The 20,806-nt window shown below is 36.9% G+C and overlaps 2 protein-coding genes across 5 annotated transcripts; one reads left to right on the top strand and one right to left on the bottom strand.

The window, feature by feature from the left end:
* Window positions 1-44: 44 nt before the first annotated feature.
* LOC141830623 (B3 domain-containing protein Os07g0563300-like) lies at window positions 45-14,235 on the top strand. 2 transcript variants are annotated; one of them, XM_074718028.1, is made up of 12 exons: window positions 45-524; window positions 952-1,033; window positions 1,179-1,277; window positions 1,808-2,607; window positions 2,756-2,855; window positions 6,060-6,234; window positions 7,617-7,693; window positions 8,129-8,500; window positions 9,778-9,827; window positions 10,769-10,882; window positions 12,015-12,082; window positions 13,400-14,235. In XM_074718028.1, exons 1-12 carry the CDS (start codon window positions 379-381, stop codon window positions 13,984-13,986), a joined length of 2,670 nt encoding a protein of 889 aa, XP_074574129.1. In that variant the 5' UTR covers window positions 45-378; the 3' UTR covers window positions 13,987-14,235. The 2 variants fall into 2 exon arrangements, with proteins under 2 accessions (XP_074574129.1, XP_074574128.1); XM_074718027.1 differs by having other exon boundaries at window positions 306-524; window positions 2,759-2,855.
* A 421-nt stretch (window positions 14,236-14,656) lies between these two features.
* LOC141831239 (ADP-ribosylation factor GTPase-activating protein AGD5-like) lies at window positions 14,657-20,614 on the bottom strand. 3 transcript variants are annotated; one of them, XM_074718651.1, is made up of 12 exons: window positions 20,488-20,614; window positions 20,281-20,405; window positions 19,541-19,599; window positions 18,815-18,905; window positions 18,651-18,705; window positions 18,453-18,543; window positions 18,182-18,377; window positions 16,315-16,570; window positions 15,983-16,122; window positions 15,508-15,720; window positions 15,376-15,437; window positions 14,657-15,007 (listed from the first exon to the last, which is right to left on the bottom strand). In XM_074718651.1, exons 2-12 carry the CDS (start codon window positions 20,383-20,385, stop codon window positions 14,857-14,859), a joined length of 1,419 nt encoding a protein of 472 aa, XP_074574752.1. In that variant the 5' UTR covers window positions 20,386-20,405; window positions 20,488-20,614; the 3' UTR covers window positions 14,657-14,856. The 3 variants fall into 3 exon arrangements, with proteins under 3 accessions (XP_074574752.1, XP_074574751.1, XP_074574753.1); XM_074718650.1 differs by having other exon boundaries at window positions 20,281-20,614; XM_074718652.1 differs by having other exon boundaries at window positions 15,376-15,434; window positions 20,281-20,614.
* Window positions 20,615-20,806: the final 192 nt, after the last annotated feature.

The following is a 20,806-nucleotide window of genomic DNA, read 5'->3' as shown; positions in this document are numbered from 1 at the left end:
GCAGTTCGGGCGGTGAACGTATCTCAACGGGAAGGCAGGCGAGGTCGGAGGAAACCAAGCAAAGCAGCAGTGGTGTTGGCGTGCGAGGGAGGCGGTCGCGATTCGAGACGGCGAGGCGACGCCGCCGCCGCCGCCGCCGAGATTCGCTCGATTCATCGTCATCTCCCCTCCGACGACGCAAGACGCCCACCTACCATTTCTCTTTCGGCGTGTACATATAAATATTTATCACACGCATCTCTCCAGGAAACGTACGCCGACCATTTTGTCCCCCGATCCGTGCTGCAAACCCTTGTCCATGGTTCCGAATTCGATCTCGTCGCGTCCCCGCCTCTCTTCGATCTGATTTCTCTCGCTCCTCCGCTTCGGCTGCGCCCCATGTCGTCTTCCTCGTCGGCGGCGGCCGTCGCGAGGGTCTGCTTCAACTCCCAATGCAAGGAGCCGCTGCCCGATCCGCCGACCGCCAGGAGGAAGGGCTGGCGCCTCCGCTCCGGCGAGATCGCCGATCTCTGCGAACGATGCTCGTACGCTCTCTTCGCTTCTGGCTTTACACGTCGGAGTGGTTCTGGGATTGGATTTCACCCGCTTGGTCGTTTGATTTGCTTTCCGGATTTTTCGAGGGGCTTACTGAGAAAAAAAAGCGGCTCTGCTCCCGCCCTTCTGTTGCAGATCGTCGTTAGTTTTTCGAATTCGTGTTTCGTGGTTTTTAGTAGGAACCGTTGGTCGATCGTTGCGAGCGGTGTTAGTAATTTTGGGCAGTTATTATTATCTAAAATTTAGACCGTAAAACGCGGAAATTGCTTTGCTTTCATCTTTCATCGATCTCTTCGGATTCACAAAGCTTTGACTTTTTTTCCTCACTGATGAACTGAGTTTGGACGCAATATCGAGTATTGTGGTGTTCGAGTTAAGATATTCGTAATTGTCTGATGCCTTTTTGTTTGCTTTTAGCTGCACATTCGAACAGGGTAATTTCTGCGAAACGTATCACTCCGATGACGGGGGGTGGAGGAACTGCGAAACATGCGGAAAGGTTTGGAATTAAGTTGATTGTTTGATCTCTCAGTGAGTAGTCTACTATTGGGGTTCACTCAGGAGTGTTCGTTCACAAGAGCGGTTTTTGTTGATCCGTGGAACATATAAACTGATTCAGCTGTTTTCTTCTCCTTTTTCCCCAGCGAATGCACTGTGGATGTATCGTTTCAGTCACTACTTATGTGCTTCTCGACGCCGGCAGTATTGATTGTGTTGCATGTGCCAGGAAGCCTTCTGTCATGGTGAGTAGGAAAAAAGATGGCCTTTCTGCTTCCTCTTCATATTATGAAGTTTGTCTACTCCTTCAATAATGAAGTTTCCAATTTGCAAATGTATATGGTTATAAGTTTACGGTTCATACTGAGATGTTTGAATTTTTGACCATTTTAGTTAAATTCTATTCTCAGTTCATATATACACCATGCAAAGAGAGAAACATATTTAGAATTTTGTTTGTTTGTTTGTTTGGGAATGCTTGTTTCTCTATGTAAATCAGTGGTTGTGATTGGAATTGTTATCTGAGGGTTCTGTTTGATATGTGCCTTGATAAGTTTATGTGACATGGCCTTAAACAATTGAATCATGTCATTTCATATTGTCATAATTTTTTCATTTTTGTTTTTAACCTCACTGGGGTACATAGTTATCAACATATAATTCATGTGATCATTTTCATTAGTGCAGTTATAGACACTTCAAGCAGAACACACATGTCCCGATTTAAGTAGTAATCTCTGATTTGATTCATAGTGCCCACTTCGTGTTTTCTCAGGCTCCTAACCAGGTGATATCATCTTCTATGCTTATGTCCCCGCCAGTAACTGAAAGGAGGGAATTTTCTGCTAAAAGCTGGAAACCTGTCAGTGGTCCGATTTTTGGACAGTGGCGGCAAGCATCACATATGTGGAATATGACAAGTGCACAGTCAGACTTGCAACAACGGTTGTCATATGAATTTGATAGGCCAAATACTATTGAGAAACTTAGTTCTGGTGGCCGTTTCTCTGTTTTGGCTCATGAGAAAAAAATTGAAAATATATCTGACAGACCAATGACTAGCAGCCTTAGTAATATCATAAGAGAAAGATATAACAATGTGAAAGTAAGTTTAGATGGAGCCTCTAGTTTTGCTGCGTTTCGAGAAAGCAATACTGATGGAATACAAGATTGTCACATTGCTGGAGATAATGGTTCTGTCACTGCAAGAAAAAAGGTGAATGCAGATTGTTCTACCATCTCTCCTGGTGCCAACTTAGAAGCCCATCCAAATTCGTGCATCATCTCAATGCCATCATCTAATGTAAAAGATGAGCCTTCCTCCCTTGGCTTAGTTGCTTCTATCCCATCAGCAAATGGCTCAAAGGAACAGCATAGATTTTCAACAAAACAATCACAGCCCCAAGCTGGCCTTCCTTTATCAAAGCAGTTTTATCCTCAAAGTGTACACGATGCTGAACTACAAACTCAAATGCACAACGGAAAACCTCGAATAGATAATCGGGTGCGACCTCAATTACTTCCTCGATATTGGCCTAGAATAACAGATCAAGAGCTACAACAAATATCTGGAAAGTATCCTTTTTGGGTGCATTTCATAATTTTCTTTTGTTTTTCTCTTCTCATTACTGTATCATGATATTTTTATCCATGCAAAGAATGGATATGATGCTATGATCAATTTATAATTCATAATTCAATGAAGCTTTGCCTGACCTATTAGCAGTTCAAATGTTGTTATTACTCCATTGTTCGAAAAGATGTTGAGTGCTAGTGATGCTGGTCGTATTGGACGTCTGGTGCTGCCAAAAAAATGTGCTGAGGTCATTGCTTGAACTTTCCTGCATTTGGAACTGAAATTATTTAATGATTACTATCTTGTTTGAGCATTAGTGTATTAAGTCCTTTGTCAGTTCCTCTTTTGGTTGCCCTATGTCTATTGCAGTCATGTGGCCTAGATGCACTAGTGTGTGTAATACATTGTTTGTTTTTCTATCATATTATCATATATGGCATCCATCATGAGTTAAACTACTAAGTCTCAAGCATTTTGTAGTGATTCTATTTCTTAAGCTCTTCAACTAAAATTCCAGTGCCTATAGAAAAAACCTTTCTAGTCTAAATTGAACATTTATTTATTTTTCCTTTTTGAGAAGGGGAGCCTTGGTGCAATGGTAATGTTGTTACCATGTTAACGAGGAAGATAGAGATCAAAGAAAATTTGATTAACAAAAAAAAAGGAGTAAATTTGTTTAGATATAGATGATGATATAGTAGGGGATTGAGCTTAGTAATGTAGGAGGTTCTATATAGCTGAATTCCATTTAGTGGATAAAGGCTTCATTGCTATTGTTATGATTTATTTTTTCCTTTTTTTTAGGAAGCCAACCAAGATTGAGATCAATTTGACCTTGAGGTAGTATACCTATCTTGTTCCTGCCACAGAAAAAATATCCCATCTCAACTTTACATCGTTACCCAGTCTAACTAGTACTATCCTAACTGGTATTAAAAAAAGAAGAAGAAGAAAAAAAGCAACAATACTGAGACACAAGTTTATGTCAAATATTTACTCATCTTCTTTTAGACAATCACATAAATTCTGATTTTGTAATATATAGGGTCCACCGTCTCAGGAAGTACTAGAATGTATCAGAAAAGAAACTGCAATTTCTGCACTCTCTTATCAATGAATAATCATATTTACTTCCTTTAGGTCTGTTCAAATTTAATTGTGAATATGATCTGATTGGAGCTCCCTAATGTTGTCTAACTATCCTTACGCTTGCATTAAAGTAACTATAAGAAATGTTACTTGAATTCCTTATTAATTATTCTATGTTATGGGAAATATGAAATGACAAATAACTAAAAAGCAGAGGTACTAGGTGGCCTATTGTGGAGATGGTAGAAATAAGTTATTAAAGCAATGACTAGATGTTGGAAAGTAAATATTCTATTGCAGGACAGTGGTGTCCCATATTGTGTGTTGATGTTGGTGGACACAAAATCATACTGTTTTGGTATGAGATCAAAACTGGTATCAAAATTCTAATCCTTTGTAGATTTAGTTCTTTCGTTAGCTGAAGCCTTTAGATGAGTTAGAACTATTTAAGTTGCATGTTGGACTTGGGCCAACCTTGATGCAAGGGTGAGGGGAAAATAAATATTGAAGCAAAAACTTAGCTCGTACTATAAGCTTAAGCTCTTGAAGTTCTCACCCAACCAAACTTGACATGATTTCTAAGTGGGGCTTAAAGTTTAGAAGTCAAATATTGATGAATTATAGTATTATAAGTAACACCTTATGTTTTTTCTTTGTGCTTATCAAATTACACTATAAATGTTCATCCCAAATGGCAATAGCCTTGTCAGATCATGCCTCTTAAGTATTAGAATTATGTCCATTAACTCGATACCTGACTCCTTGAAGTCGTTATTTTATTGTACCATTTTCTTCATTTCACTATCCAGCCAGTAATCGTACTGCCTTACCATCATTTATTAGGTCAGAAATTTTTCATGTACCATGGTGTGTTGCTATGCCCTCTCCCGTAGTGGCCAACTGCAGTTTCCCGATTTACTTCCTCATAGATGGTCGCGGGACTGACCGTGTGGGGCCGCTGGGGTGGCGGATTCCACCTTTTGCTAAAGTTGCTATGTGATAAATACCAATCTATAAACAGGATAGCTACAAAGTTTATTTTCTTTTTCTTGGTTGCCGTACAGATATTATTTTTCAGTTTCTTTCCTTGAAGAACCTGATAAACTGCTGCTCAAGATGTGGTTCTTTTTTTAGTTTGACTGAAAACTCAGTATTATATCCTGTCTAGGAACTATGTGGCAACTGTAAGATCATATTCAAGTTGACATTGTATTTGAGTGAGGGCCACTAACATTTTTCCCTGTCAGCATGTGAGCTATGACCTTTTTGTTGGTTTTGCTGTTCTATATTTTAAAATAGAATTTAATGATTTACTGTGAATTACCTGTTAGCCTCATTCCAAGTCTCTTTCCTTGTGTCATTCAACATTTGTTTGTTTATTCTCTTGCAAGTTCTCTATTTGCATGCTACTCCTTCATCCTACTAGTTTGTATGCTGTCAACATAACTATTAGAAATGGCTGAAAGAAATGAAGTGTAGAAATGCTTTTTTTTAGCCCATAAATAGTTCTAACTTGCAGAACAGGAATTGCAAGTGCTTTGATTGCCAATTTATGTGCGCAGATTGGTCATGTAGTGGGGCTTTTTTAGAGTTAGGAAGATGCATGAAATCTGTAATAGTCAAACTTCAAAAGAGTTGCCATTCAAATTTTATGTGCAAAACACTCACTTATGCTATATTTAAAGGGGGGAAGAGGGGAAAAAGAAAGGTAGATTGTTGAGGGAGGGAAGAGGGGAAGGAAGAGAGGAGCGAGGGATTTCCTTTGTTTTCTCTACTTGAGAGAAAAGAAGAGGAATTGAGTGAAAATGATAACTTCCACTTTTGATTTTATCATTCCAAGACATGCAAGGTTAAACTAGTCATCTCAATGATTTCCCACTTTTTCTCCCTCTTTCATTCACTTTTGGAAGTAACCAAAAGCTGGGAAAGGAGAGTCAAATTGTTTCTTTCTTTGCTGTTACTTTTTATTTTTTTCACCTAAATGGACAAAGGAAATGATTGATTCCCCTCTTCCCTCCCTCTATTTGACCTTCCTCTCTTGCAGACTCAACGTTAGAGAACTATAAAACAAGTTCTCATTACTATCTGACATGGTTTATGTAAATGCTTTGTGATGATTTTTTTAGGCACTTTAGTTTTTTGTTTATAGGTTTAACTTGGCACAATTACCAATGCTAACAAGGTTAGCACAATTTAATGACTTTTAGATGCTGCACCATTTGTTATTTTACTCAATTGATCACATGCTTTTCTTTGTTGTATGCATATAATTTGATTAATAGTCAATGAGCAGTTGAAAGTTTATGTTTTAAAGAAAAAATTGTATTTACTTTCAGTAATGTGAATGATCGTCACAATACAGGCCTACTTCCCTGCAATTTCTCAGCCTGAAGGGCTTCCACTGAAAGTTAAGGATGCAAATGGGAAGGACTGGGTGTTTCAATTTCGTTTCTGGCCAAATAATAACAGTAGAATGTATGTTTTGGAGGGAGTTACACCTTGCATTCAGGCAATGCAATTGCAAGCTGGTGACACAGGTATGGATTAAACTTTCATGAAGAATTGTACAGTCTGTAACGTCCTCCAGGATCGCAACTATGTCATAGCTGTGATACTTGTTTTGGGTCTTTTTTAGTTCTATTATATAAAACTAAATCTTTTCTTGGACATTTGAATCCTTGGAAACCCAAAACCTCAGATGGCCGTATAATTTTCAGCATAGATTTACTTTTTCCTCTATAGTTTTTGATGTATGATCATCTATCTTAATAAGATTGGTTATCTATCACTTTGATTTGATCAGTGTTGACCTCCTTTATGGGAATTTTAATTGATGCCCATCTTATAACATCTATATGTACAGTCAAAATTGAATGTTGCCCACAATGATATCTTAGAACCGATGGAATCAATATATCTCCATAATGATATGATATTGTCCACTTTGGATTTGAGTTCTCATAGTTTTATTTTTGAACTTTACTTAAAAGGTCTCATTCAAATGGAGATATATTCCATCTTATAAACTCATTATCTTCTCCATGTATTTCTAATGTGGGACTTTGATTGTGATCCCAACAACTCTCCCCTTAAACGAAGGATCATCATACTCCAATCGAGGCCAACTTGATGGCAGATCTTGTGACCCACCAAACCCTCCTTGTCTCGATGTCCGATCCTCTTAATCCTTCAAGACTGTCTAGTATTCAGTCCAATTGACCTACTAACTTATCTGCCTCGAGAGCTTATCCTGGATTTTACTGGGAGCCCCCCTATAATTATCCCCATGGTCTGAGTCTCCCCTACCTCATTCGTTTTTTCTTGAGGTTCCCTACATAACTCCACATAAATCATGGCTTTGATATCAATTGTCAAAACCGATGGAATCAACATATCTCCACAATGGTATAATATTGCCTACTTTTGCGCCTAAGTCCTCATAGTTTTGTTTTTGGGCTCTACTCAAAAGGTCTTATTTAAATGAGATATCTTCCATCTTATAAATCCATGATCTTCTCCATGTATTTCCAATGTAGGATTTTGATTGTATTCCCAACAGTTGCAAATACTTTTCTCTGTTGCTCTTTGTTTTGCTTTATCTCCCAAGTAAAATTCTTTTTTAATATGCAACAGCATATTAGGGTTTCGAAATTATTCACTTGTGGGGTTCTTAATTATGGTTATATCTATGTATCAGTGTGGATTTACAAATCTTGCAATTTGTGTATATGATATGCCTATGAGTTAGCTTATGCAGGTCTTGAATCTACTAGCATATGCCAATGCTCTTCTATTTGTCTATGATGTGATCACATCACAGATGTGTGTATAGATGTGCATAAGGATTAATATATATGGACATTTGTATATATATCGCACTATCTTGTTGCAACATACTTATTATAGAGTCTCTCTGCAGTGACATTCAGTCGCATGGATCCAGAAGGGACACTGATTATGGGATTCAGGAAGGCATCTGGTGCCTCTAATGAACAGGTCCGTCAGGGAAAGACTGCTCAGAAACATAGAAGTATTTTGATAAATTTATCATAGTGCTTGGATCTCCCATTGTCCTTTAGAGGCTTAAAAGTATTAATCTTATTTATCTTCCATGCTTTATCAAGCATTTCATCTTCACTTTTTCTTTCACAACTTCTGTTGTTATGATATAACTTCCCTAAGCATACATTCTATGAATCACCCATTAGTTGTGCAGAGGTGTTATTTTACTTTAAATTGCTAGAATTGTGTTTATTTGTCGTTAGAATTTGTTGAAATGAAGAAAGTGAGCATAACATCATTTTCTTGAATGTATATGTTCTGTAAACAGTGAAGGATGGTCAGATGTCTTATTCTGCCGTTATAGGTCTTTTTTCCTGTTTATTTTCCTACGGCCTTTTACAATGTTATTTTTTTTGAATTCATTGACAGGACTTGCAAACACTTAAATCTGGCAATGGTTTTTCAGCACCTCCAGAGGTTGACTGCAAAGTCACTGCTAAAGATCTCAAAGGCAGTATGGAAACAAGGAACTCGGTCAGTTCAGTGGAGCAGAGGAGCTGTTCTAAGTTTGCAAATGATGTTCTGCTGCAAAAAGATGGGCTGAGTGCTAGGTCGCCACAGGGCACTAGTAGAAGGAGAGGTGGCAATCTTGGGTCCAAGAGTAAACGTCTAAGAATTGACAATGAAGACTCCATGGAATTGAAACTAACATGGGAAGAGGCTCAACAGTTGCTCCGCCCATCTCCTAACTGTGTTCCTAACGTTGTTTTGGTTGAAGGTCATGAGTTTGAAGAGTATGAGGTATGATACTTTGCATGCTCCTGCAACTTTTCTACTGACATGCATCATTTCTGTGATTCTTGTCAGTAGTTTGTAAAATATCTTTAGTTATTTATTTATTTTTTTAAAAAAAAAGTGGAGTGAAGTTTAAGAATTTTCAAACTATTGTGAACTTTGTCTTTTCTCTTTGTTGTGCAATATTATCATTATACTGGATTCTCATTCAAAGGTTTTCTGAAAGGAAGATTTCTCTTAGTCATATTCTATATTACTTGGGTATGATATTCTAGCATGGGTGCATGTCTAGGTTCCTGACATAACTAGTTCTAGATTTTTTCGCATGGTCAATGGAGGACTTATCAAAGTCCAACATGGAGTGGAGTATCTGTGTGTTATCTGACACGGGTAAGGGAGTTGATATAGAGTTCAGCATTTATATCAAATTTATGCTTATGTTATCAAAAAGAAAACTATGTGGAGTTATGAAATAGGAGTTAAAGAGTTATGTATTCTGAAATTGAATCATGCTGCATTTAACACTGCAATTTATCTTATGAATTGCCCACTTAGATTAGCAAGTAAATGCACTAAGGCCAGCATTGCTAGTGTTCTTCTAGGGATCTAACTGAATTTGCTCCCATCAGTTGGTTAATCCTGAAATGCTGTGTAATTTAACTTGCAGGGTTCCTATCTTCATCTGAATTTATTCCAATGCTGTTATACTATTTGTCATTCATATGACATGTTTGAGCAACTGGCTAGGTAATTCTATAAAAGAACTAGTAGTTTGGCAGATGTGGTCTCTAGGTTTAAGAATTTACATCAGAACCATTCGGTATTGAGTTCGGCATTCCTGAACTGCAACTGACTTTGGTTACAAAACTGCTGTGGTTAAACAAACCATTGGATGTTGAATTGTTCATTTCTATATTGGTATTTTGACTTTAGTTCAATATCAGGCATCCCACTCTTGGTCATTTCAGGAATATGGATAACATTTGTCAGAAAGGTAATTCTTTTGTTCTGCATTGAAATCCTGCACAGTAGTCTTGTTCTTCTATATAACTAGCGCATTGCAATGTTTGAACATCATACACGGCAGAAGACTTTCCAATTGTTTAATTGACTTAACCAATCGTGGATTATATACTTTCTTGTAAGTTGATGTATTTTTTCAGCTGATTCAAAGTAGAACTTTCTGGTTGTCTTATATTAATTTATTTGACATAGTATATCAATTCCTTCAGGGAATGTAACAGTCCAATGTGTTTTTTTGCTGATGTGGCTGTTCATGACAGGAAGCACCAGTATTTGGAAAGTGTACATACTTTGCTGCTAATCAAGCTGGGTAACCTACCTTTCTATATGCTTCTCTAAGAATGCTTTGATTCATCATTTTTAGATTTATCGATCATGAACTAACGTAGGGCTCTCACTTGTAGTAGATAATTTTAGTTCACTTCTTGTTGATGTATGGATAGCAAAATTGATAAAGATTGCTTGCCATTTTCAATTAAACTGAAGCTAGCTAACTCTATTTGAAAGACATACATAAGATCCATAGGTATGTAAAGAAACAATGTCTTTACAGTTTTTAGGGTAAAATACTGACATGAAGATATGCAAATCTCTCATAGCTGGTGTGTGTTGGGACAGTATTACTATGTTGTGATTTTATTTGTTGTATTCTTTATCCCTTGCTTTTGTTCTTCTCCCTCTATTATCTCCATGAGTACCACCTTAGGGTTCTCTGAGCTTCATTTTTTGTTATTTCTTTTTTGCTTTTGCTCTGATTATTGAAGTTCTTATGAAAGAAAAAAAGGTGCTCAAGTACTTGAAAACTTTGTTATATTGGCATAGTTCTTTAGTCATCCCTTTATCTGCATGCCTTAACAACAGGGTTACAGAAAACCTAAGTTCAAAAATAAGTGTGAACTCATTCAAAGATGAAAAAAAAAAGCCAATAAAAAAATACTTCTACTCAGTAGCATCTATCTGTAGCTCTATAAATAAGAAAAAAAATAGATTGAAGTGGTACTGAACACATTCAAAGATAGACTACTAAATTCTATACTTAGCAACTCAAATTAATTAGAGCTGAAGGTATGAAGGGTTGAGAAAGCCTAAAGAAAATTCTAATTAACATTATTAAAATTAAAAGTGACTCAAAAGATTGTAGAATTATTGACGGTATAATCTTACATAATGTTCATTGGCGGATAAGATTTGTCTAGCCAGCTTCAATTAGTTTTGACTCACTATTTCTTCATTATGGTCTTTGTACAACAGTGAGAACTCTCAATGGGCTCAATGTGAAGATTGCTCAAAATGGCGCCGACTGCCTGTGGATGCACTCCTTCCATTTAGATGGACCTGTTCTAAGAATACATGGGATCCTGAAAGGTGATCTAGGATGTTCCAGTACCCAAACTAATAGTTCAGTCACTTTGTTTATGGCATTTAAAAGCTGGACTTGTTGCTATAATTTTTACATCATTCCCTGCTAATTGGAGAACTTATTACAGGATGATAATTTATGCAGGAATGTATTATTAATGATTCTTCTGCTGTCTGTGTGACCGTTTCGAATTGGTATTTGTGGTGCATTATTTGTATGCACAAAGATATGTATTGTCAATAGAATGAATTTACAGAAGAACTATCAATTGGAAATCTCAATCTTCTAGTGCTGCAACCAGCAAGATCAGTTGCCTCAATGACATATCTACCCATGGCAAAACTATGAGATGCCAATTTAACCTCTCCTCAATAGGACCACCCTGCAGTTTTGCTCCCCAACTTGATTTGACCCAACCAGCTATTGTGTCTTGTTAATGCAAGGGGGATCTGCCAGTCAGGGAGGATAGAGTTATGGTGTTTCACCTCTCTGTACACCATATTCACTCATCTTTCCCTCTCTATGAAAGTGACATTTTAATGTTTGTTTACTTTATCTATATAAAAGACTGAGCATGCCATGACAATTTAATCCTCTACAATAGTGTGCCTCCAGTGAGTAAGTTCTTGATGTTATATTTTTTGCACACTAAAGGGATCAGATCATTTTAAAACTCTTTTTTTTTTTTTTTTTTACATATTGGAATTCTTCTGCTCCATACAGTAGATTCTTTCCCTGAAGTCTGGTAGGTATCCAAATTCCAAACTGCTATATTTGAAGAATACATAGTCTATCTTCACTTTTCTACACAAAAGTACATCATCAAGCTGTATATGCCCCAACTATTTGAGGTGTGCTATGTGTAAGTATACTTCCTAAAATTTCAACAAATGGAATTATAGAAAGCCCTTGGAGATTCTATTCTAGATCAAACAGGAAATTAACAAAGTTGAATTATGGTGCTTACATGGATACTAGAATATGCATTCATGCTGAGCCTGATTATTTTGTTTCTGAATTATTTTGAAGGGGGTATATTATCTACTGTATGACATAATATTGTTTGGAAAGTGCCAATGTTCCCTTATCTGTTCCAAAATATTGATTGATGTGCATCTTATTTCTTTTGATTTGTAGGTCTTCATGCTCAGCTGCTCAAGAGCTGAGTTTGGAGCAGTTGGCAGAATTAATCCCATGTAAAACAGGTACAAATATCTTCATATTAAATTTTCTAATGCCAGAATTTATTGGTGATTCAATCTGTTAATTTTAGTAATCCTAACTAGGACTAATATTTATCTGTAGGTCACTAGTCTAACATGATGTTTTTACCATTGACTTGCAGTATTGTAACACAGAAATATGAGATAGGCCAAGAAACTAATAGCCTCATTTGATATGGGAGTGAAAAGGATACGTTGACTTGCAGTAGTGTGAAACAGAAATGAATATGTCAACTATTGACCTCATTTGGTACAGGAGTTCCTTTTCCCCCATTTGATTTGACAGAAATCACAAGAAACATGTTTTGGTGGCCTTCATTCTAGGATTTCAGGGATTTAACAAGATTTGTAGTTTTTTTTTTTTTTGGATTACAAAACCTTTCTAGCAGATAACATTTGCAATTGTCCCCTACTCTAGATCCCATGTGTTGGTCTTACTAAAGTTATTTAAAATTATATTACATTTCTATGGTTCTAACAACTGATAGATATTTAAGGACTATGCAATTAGTCCTTTTGACTGATTTACATAAAATATTTTCCCTAAATTAGTGCTTTATGTCATCTTGGTGATTTGTCTAATGCAAAAGTACTGATTTGTCTAATGCAAAAGTACGATATGCTAAAAAAATTTCAATATCATGATTTATTATTTTTACAAATTCACTTTCTCATGTATACCAAAAACTTCTAGGTTTACTTTTCTAGGAATAAGTTATCTTGTAATTCCTCTTGAATCTAAACTGAAACCTTAGATATTACACTCAGATACAAGCAATTCCTCCGAGCTTATGGCATACTGTCAGATAAAAGATTAAGGTCACTTCAAAATCTGGCCAACACAATTTTGCTAGCATATCTGCCAACTTTTTATTGATAGAATTGCTATTAGGAGCGGTTCTTGTAATGCACAGTTGATCACAGATCTTAAAATTTCAGTTCAAAAGCAAATTGTTCACACACTGTAGTTCAGTGTTTCTTTGCCGTATGGTGAATGTCTAAGTTCTTGTCATGTGCCCTAACCATGATTTTGAAATTTCATGTCATGCCGGGTGGTATGACTAAAACATAATGTTTTGGTAAATTATCAGAATTTGTTATTGGTTGGCATGAGTAATCTTTCTTATGTTGCTTGTGTTGTGGTCTCGTGTTGTTCTGTCGTGGTGCATTCTATATGTTTATATTTTCAGTTTTCATTCCTAATTTTGGTTCTTTGTATTCATTTATTCATTCCTGTTTATGTTGTTCCATCGAGTAGAGATGTTTCCAGTAACGGCTGTTCCTATTTGTGCAAAGCAGGTTCATCTAAGAGATCCAGAGTCAAAGCTGAAACCGACATGGAAGTTTCAGATGGGCTGGATACACTTGCCAATCTTGCCATTCTTGGAGAAGGAGAAAATCTGCCCCCTCCTCAGCAACCTACAACCAAGCATCCACGGCATAGACCTGGCTGCACATGCATTGTTTGTATACAGCCTCCAAGCGGCAAGGGCCCAAAGCACATGCAGACTTGCACATGCAATGTATGCCTCACCGTCAAGCGAAGGTTCAGGACACTAATGCTTAGGCGTGAGAAGCGCCAGTCAGAGAAGGAAGCTGAATCCTCAGTGAAGCACCAGAAACAACATCCCAACCCATCGCCGGAGAAAACCCAAGTAGGAAATGAACAACCAACAAGCACTCTAGTTGTGAATAATTCCCCTACCAAACCAATCATAAATGATGAGGGACCTAGTGATGAAGCACCTGAGAGCAAAAGAGTATCACTATCTCCTCTGAGAGCTCCTCAGATTGATCTAAACATTCAACCTGAGCGGGAGGAAGAACCATCACCAAAATTTGAGAATGGCAACATGATGAGGCTTATCCCTGATGCCACAGCCTAAACAAACACCTTCAGAAGGGTCCACGAGAGGGTGAACACTGAGTCGTAATGGAACCTGGTCATTTTTGCAGAAGACTAGGTCCTGATGGCACAGATTTGCAACTCATACATAGCTACACACCTATCCTAAATCTACTACCAGTATATACCTTCAGGATGAGCCAGGAAGTTATATTCCAGTTCAGCGCCGGCGTGCATTCCATGTTGTAGTAATAATTGTTGGAATAAAATCTCACAATTGCTTAGTCTTTGATTTTTGTTTTTCGGGTTTCTTATGGGGAGTGTGTACTCGAGCATTCGTAATTGTTACTGCAACTATTCCCAAGCAACAAGAGGAGGAATTTAGATGTTGTAAGAAGGCAATACTGTTAAATTTATGCAGATGTAGAATTTCTACACTTAAATAGTGGAACTTGTTACAGCAACTACTATGGCTTCAACATTTGAGTTTATTTTATTGACTATTTTTGGCTATTTGTGCTAAATGTTCCACTTCTCTTTGTTCTATGATTCCAGGTTGCAATGTGTCAAATTTATTATCCTTGTTTTAAGTTCAAATTTATTATCCAGGTTGCAATGTGTCTTAGTATGGAAGTCATGTACCGAAATATATATATATTGTGAATACATGAAAAATAATCATCAAGGAACATTAGTTTAAGGGCAGAGAATACAAGAAAACAACAGCTCTTAGAAATCATACTGATTTCAACATAAATTTTACAATTTACATACTGAAAAGGTCAAGTTCACTAAGTTTCAATACAATTTTCCTTATTCTCATATGTTCACTAATTTGGCAGAGCCAACTACACTGAGGGACAGCAACTGAACTGCACTACAAAGAATGCCACACTTGTGTGAATCCATGTCAATGTTTGAAGAACATCCCTTCGGTCGGCGACGAAAAGTTGTACTGGTAACCAGATATGTTGGCCCCAGCAGCAGATGGAGAAGCAGCAGCAGCATTACTCCCTCTAACTGTTACTCCATTTATCACTGAAGAACCAGTAGGGTATATCCTGAGGTTGGAGTAAAGTCTGATCAAACACTGAATGCAACTCAAGCAAGCTTTACTATGATAATGGTACAAACTCAGTACTTTATATCTTGTCGAGGATAATGACCAAAGAATTCAATCTTCTATGTTATCTTGTTTGCCTATTATAATAATGGTACAATTGACACCAGCAATATAACCTACTTCAACATTGCAAGCCAATGAAAAGTGATACAACCTGATGTGCATTCAATTTTCAGGAAACACAAATGACACCGCGAAAAGCCCGAAATTCAGACAGAAACAGAATGCTCATCTTATAATTGCTAAAACATCCAATATGATCTGGTCAAGTAGGAAAAATAGCATGTGTTAGGGCAATTAAATTACCTTGGTGTTTGATAGTAATTGTAATTCCATGAAGGATATATCTGTGGCACACTTCCAACCTGCTATACAGTAAGAATGAAACAGTCACTACCAATTACTGGTCGAATTAGCAATTCTGAATCGGAGCACTACCTGATTGAAATTGTTGAAACCTTTCTGAGGACTGTTGTGTGGGATTATCCCTGGGGTTCGATAATGCACATTTGACCAATTTTGAGATAGGACATTCGGTCGAGGTGCGTTCAAAGCAGTCATAACTGGTCGATTAGAATTTGCAGATAACACAGGACGAGGAGTGCTAGCAGCAGCTAGAACTTGTTGCTGGGATAGATATGCAACCTGTGGCTGGTGAATGGAATAATAATAGTTATCAAGACAATTAGGTTCGATATGGCTGAATGAGGAAATCAACTTTGGCAAAGAAAAAGTCCTAACATTAAACACATTAAACTTTCTCAAAGATGCTGATAATAATAGTTAATTTATGCTAGCCGAGAAGCAGGAGATGATAGTGTGTTATCTATGAAGACAGATGAATAACATTTGATAACAATGTACTAATAAACACATTAAACTTTCTCAAAGATGTTCATAATAGCACTCTTACATTTGTCTGAGGCTTCGCTGGACTTGAAGATAGTGTCAAATTCGGAGAGTCTTTGATTGAGTCCTCAATTCCTGACGTAGGCTTAGTTTCCACCGGTTTTGAGCTAGCTTTTGGGAGTGCAGCAGTTGCCATCTCTGGAGCTGCAGCATTCATTATGTGTACATTAACACAATGAGGAAAACATAAACTAAAGGCACTATATATCAAAGTGATCAAGAAGAATCTTTCATTTATAGGACTGCTAATATGAATCAGCACTGAAGAGTTGGCTTGTTTTGCATGCTTAAATAGCACAAAGTTTCCTGTCAACCTATTAAAAATTGCACACTTACACTGGAATTGTGCCCATGAATGATCATCTTTCAAAGATGACTCTAAGTCATTTGTAGTGGGCATCTCAACTGTAAGCATGTTAAGAAGAACAGCTACATAGTCAGATTTTGGAGGTGGCACTGGGATATCGATTTTTGGTGGTGGACCAGGTGTAGCAACTTTAGTTTGAACATCTGCCTTAGAGAGTGTTGACTCTGAAGATTGTGAAGAACCAACCTTGGGCGTAATCGGCTCTCGTTTTGTTACAGAGGGGACCTGTTTCTCCATCAAACCATGGCAATCTAAGTGTTTGTTAGGTAGCTCTCTGCAAGCTGTATATAAGAGGCAGCACTAACAAGCAGATAAGAAAATTTGAGACAAATTTCTGATACAGGGAACACAACATAGAAGGAATGAATAATGCATTAGAATAATTAACACTTGGAAGTTACAAGTAACAAGCACATATAAAAAGATAAGATTAAACTAGTAACACATTGAAGAACACAAAATCTAGAGAAGTAGAAAAGTAGTAATGAGTCTCCTCCCCAACCAAGAAACCATTGGTTGAAGGAACCGTCAAATATTATATGTTCTGAACAATTTAGGAAGTGCATTCTCCTTATTGTTATAAAACAAAATTTTCAGTTGTTATGCTATCTGCAGAACACAAAAGCTGAATTCCCACTTGTTTCAGATTGAAAATGGAAGATCTCTTTTTGATCTAACTCTGGGAGAGTTTTTTTTTTTTTTTAGGATGAATAGTTCAAGATCAATAAGTTATTGTCGATGAATGAAAACTTTACCCAGAAATATATTTCTCTGACTCAAACTCTCTATGAATGAATAAATCATCAATCCATCATTCTCCTGATGAAACATCTTGCTAGCCTTGACAACCAAATTTCTTTCCGGGCAAGTCAAACTTAATAGTCAATTGCAATGGGTTTGTCTATGCAAAATATCATGAAAGAGACCATTTATGATGCTCAACAATCATTTTGATATCGGCAGGTACTTCTACTAATCATTTTTTATTAGAGGTTCCTTCTATAAAGGTTAGCTGTATTTCAATTGATTTATCTGCATTTTTCTCTTTCTATTATGGTTTTAGAAGTTTAGAACTAATTGTTTTTGATCTTTTGTGATTACACCAGGCCTTGCATGATTAAAGGAGACTAATTATTATCTTTCCTTTCCCAAATCTCTCTTTTGATCAAAGTCAACTTTTTCTTTGTCTCTCCTCATGCTTCTTCCTTTCTCAAAGTAAAATGAACAGCAATTTAGTCTCCTCTCAGCATTTCTACTGTCTTAGAGGCGATGTTGAAACCCTAATCTCACTTTTGCTTGCGATACTTTTAACAATCTTTACATTGACTAATTCAAAAGAAAGGTTGTCATTTTCTCCTCTTTCAGTACCCTCTTGCTCTTTTCTTGGGTATATTTCAGATTTCTTGTCCTTTAAAGTAATTGGTTATTTTGATCATTCTCTCCCAATGTTTAACCTTCTTATACATCTCGAATTAGATACTAAAATCTTTTTCTCTTCAACCATTCATAATTTTTCTCCAATTTAGCAAAGCTTGTTATGCCTTCAGTTTAAGCAAGCTAAAGAGAGATGATGTCACTCTTTTAGAGACCAAACTAACACATCAAATTCAGTCCAGATGCTTGCCAATGAACCATATGTCGTCTTTTTATATTTGTTGAGGGTCTTATCGATCTTATTTCTCTGATTTTGAAATTGAATAACGAGCACTAAGTAGTAGGAATGAGGACTATACAAACATTAATCAATCTATCATGTTCAACTTGTGACTAACAAATAAAGTAACATACTTGAACAGAAAGGTTGCATAACAAAACCAACAGTTCAAATTAAATCACCTGATCAGGTAGCTTAGATGTCAACGGTATCGTCTTTTTTGCATTCAAATTTGCATGGTTCTGTTGCTCCTCTTTGGAACTCAAGTTGCTAGCAAAGTGCCTCAGTGGAGATTTAGTTGTCCTCTCTTGTGCATTCGAAGGTGATCTCAATGATCTTAATGACCCATTCCTAGGTATCCATCTCTTATCTACATATCTGACAGTAAGAACATATTGTATTTTAGCTAATAAGAGAATAAACAAAAGAAATTAAGAAGATAAAATCTCATACTTGGCACGAATAAAATTTTCGATCCTGACTCTATCATAGTTTGAGAGCAGTTCTGCTTCCCAGTACTGGTTTGACTTCTCATTTCCCATAGCTAAAAAGGATGGAAGTGGTGAAATCAGTATATACAGACAAAGAATGTGCTTTGGCTTTCAGCAGCAAAGCTAAGTAAATAACCGATAAGATCGAAACAATAATTACATTGAATAAATGCAACCTGATCTGGAAGCCATGTATCTAGTGTAGCAGACCTCACCTGGAAGAAATACTGATAATCAAGAACTAATAGGCAATGTACAAAAACTAGATATAAAAACAAGATAATTGAAAGAAAAGATCATGTGAAAAGAAACTGCTGTTAAGACCTTCGATATGTGTACCCCCAAACTTCTATGGATTCCTGAACAAGTCATGCATATAAAGATTCCAAGATTAACACTAGCCCACCTGGGACCTCTGCAGCATAATGAACAAAAATTAGACTCAATAGGATAGCAAATTTTGGCACCATTCAACATCTTTGCAATTCCAACAAATATATGTATGTAACTATAAGGTGAGAGATTATTGATTTTCATTTTGCATCAACAAGTTTTCTTTTGTAGGTTTTATCAAGCCTATAACCTGCAAAATTTGACAGGATGAAGAGCTCTCAAGAAACTCCTATTTGCTGATTTAAAACCTGAATATGCATATCAGATGTAAATCGATCGAGTTAGGAGAAAGATGAATTGGAGAAGGTGGGTAAAGAATTGTTGGAAAAATTTTGAGACAGTGATTACACAACAAGGAATAACAATGTAAAAAAGTTCTACAATTCCAGTAAAGATGGTGACATTTAAAGCCAAGCACTAGGTTGCTACTGATGAAGAGCCATGCTAGTGACCAAGTGACATTTTTCATTCTTATGAAGTCGCAATGAATATGAATATGACAGAGACATGGACAGATTTAGAGATTTTTCTGACTACCAACAACAGAATAATCACTAAACGATTCGTGCATCGAAATGTTTACATGCATCCTTTTACATATAACATTGTTACTGCTGGTTTGGAACATTTGATTACTTTGTTTCCTCCTCTACTTACTTGGCTTTGCAATCAGCGCATTCCCTGTTTTCCGGTAACTTCATAAGCTCCTCAAGTATCTGAAATAAGGAAAAGAAATATTAACTCCTTTGATACGGTATGCAAAATTCACTGCCTACTCAATCATGGAAATGGCATGAATAATGGCTACGCGGTGATACCTCAATGAAGGGTAAGAAACCACCGAGCATTTCAACAACAATAACAACAACCAAACTTTATCCCGTTAGATGGAGTAGACTATATAGATCATTCTATACTATTGAGCTCTATCCCTACTTACCTTGAACACATGCTTATGAGAAATTGTAAGACAATGGAAGGAGAGAAAAGAAAAAAAAAAGGGCTAAACAAAGACCTACTCAGCAACCAAAGGTTAGGATGTGATTGCAACTCACAGTACTGGCAATATCAACTAGATTACTAAATCACAAGATATTCTTTTGCAAAGTGCAGTGGATTTTAATGAGACACTCTAAACAAAACGACCATCAGAATGTTGCAATATTGGGAGAGAAGCAACAGAAAGAAATAGAAGGAGATTTGTGGCTTTCTTCGCTACCTTCAAACCCCATAACTACACAAATAAACAAAGCGCGTCGAGTTCCTTTTTGCCAGAATAATCAGGACGAGTAAGAAACTGATTCAAATTTGCTTTCAGAAAGAAAATCACACCTTCCAAATACACACAAAACTGAGAACAATAAAAGAAGAAGCATAAATTGAAGAAATACACCAACCCTCTTGTGCTTGGCACTAAGCTCTTTGGAGACGGATGCCTTCTCGTTCATCGTAGTTCCCAGAATCCCACGCGCAAATCGACCAGTACCCACCGTCTGCTGCATGCCTCTCTTCCGATGCCTCCCTTTCGACACACAGATTGAGGTCAAAATAATCAGAAGGAGAGGAAGGAAGATGAGACGACGAAGAAGACGAAGGCGACTCACAAAACGTTCTCTACTTGTTCTCAACTTCCTCTTCCTAATTTTATTAAAAAAAAAGTGTGAATGGCTTTGTTCACTTGCGTAAGTAAAGCATGCATTCGATGAGGCAATCTTCCGTTGAAATCAAAGAACTTGGGATCAATCTACGGGAAAAGGAAACTGCATGAATCAGCAAATTTAAGCAAGAAGCCAAGACCAAACCAGCGTTGACTTTCACAGAACGACAGGGAAGTGTCAGCATCTTTCTATATATATATATAATTCTTCATGCTTCATGATGTTGTTTTTGGTGAGAAAGGAATATTGAAATCTGATAATTGTC

Source organism: Curcuma longa, chromosome 6 (genome assembly GCF_044706935.1).
Source record: "Curcuma longa cultivar G26 ecotype Majalengka, Jawa Barat chromosome 6, ITB_CL_G26_1.1, whole genome shotgun sequence".
Taxonomy (NCBI): Eukaryota; Viridiplantae; Streptophyta; class Magnoliopsida; order Zingiberales; family Zingiberaceae; genus Curcuma; species Curcuma longa.
The sequence above is the reverse complement of the archived record's forward strand: the minus strand, read 5'-3'. Positions and strand labels throughout refer to the sequence as shown.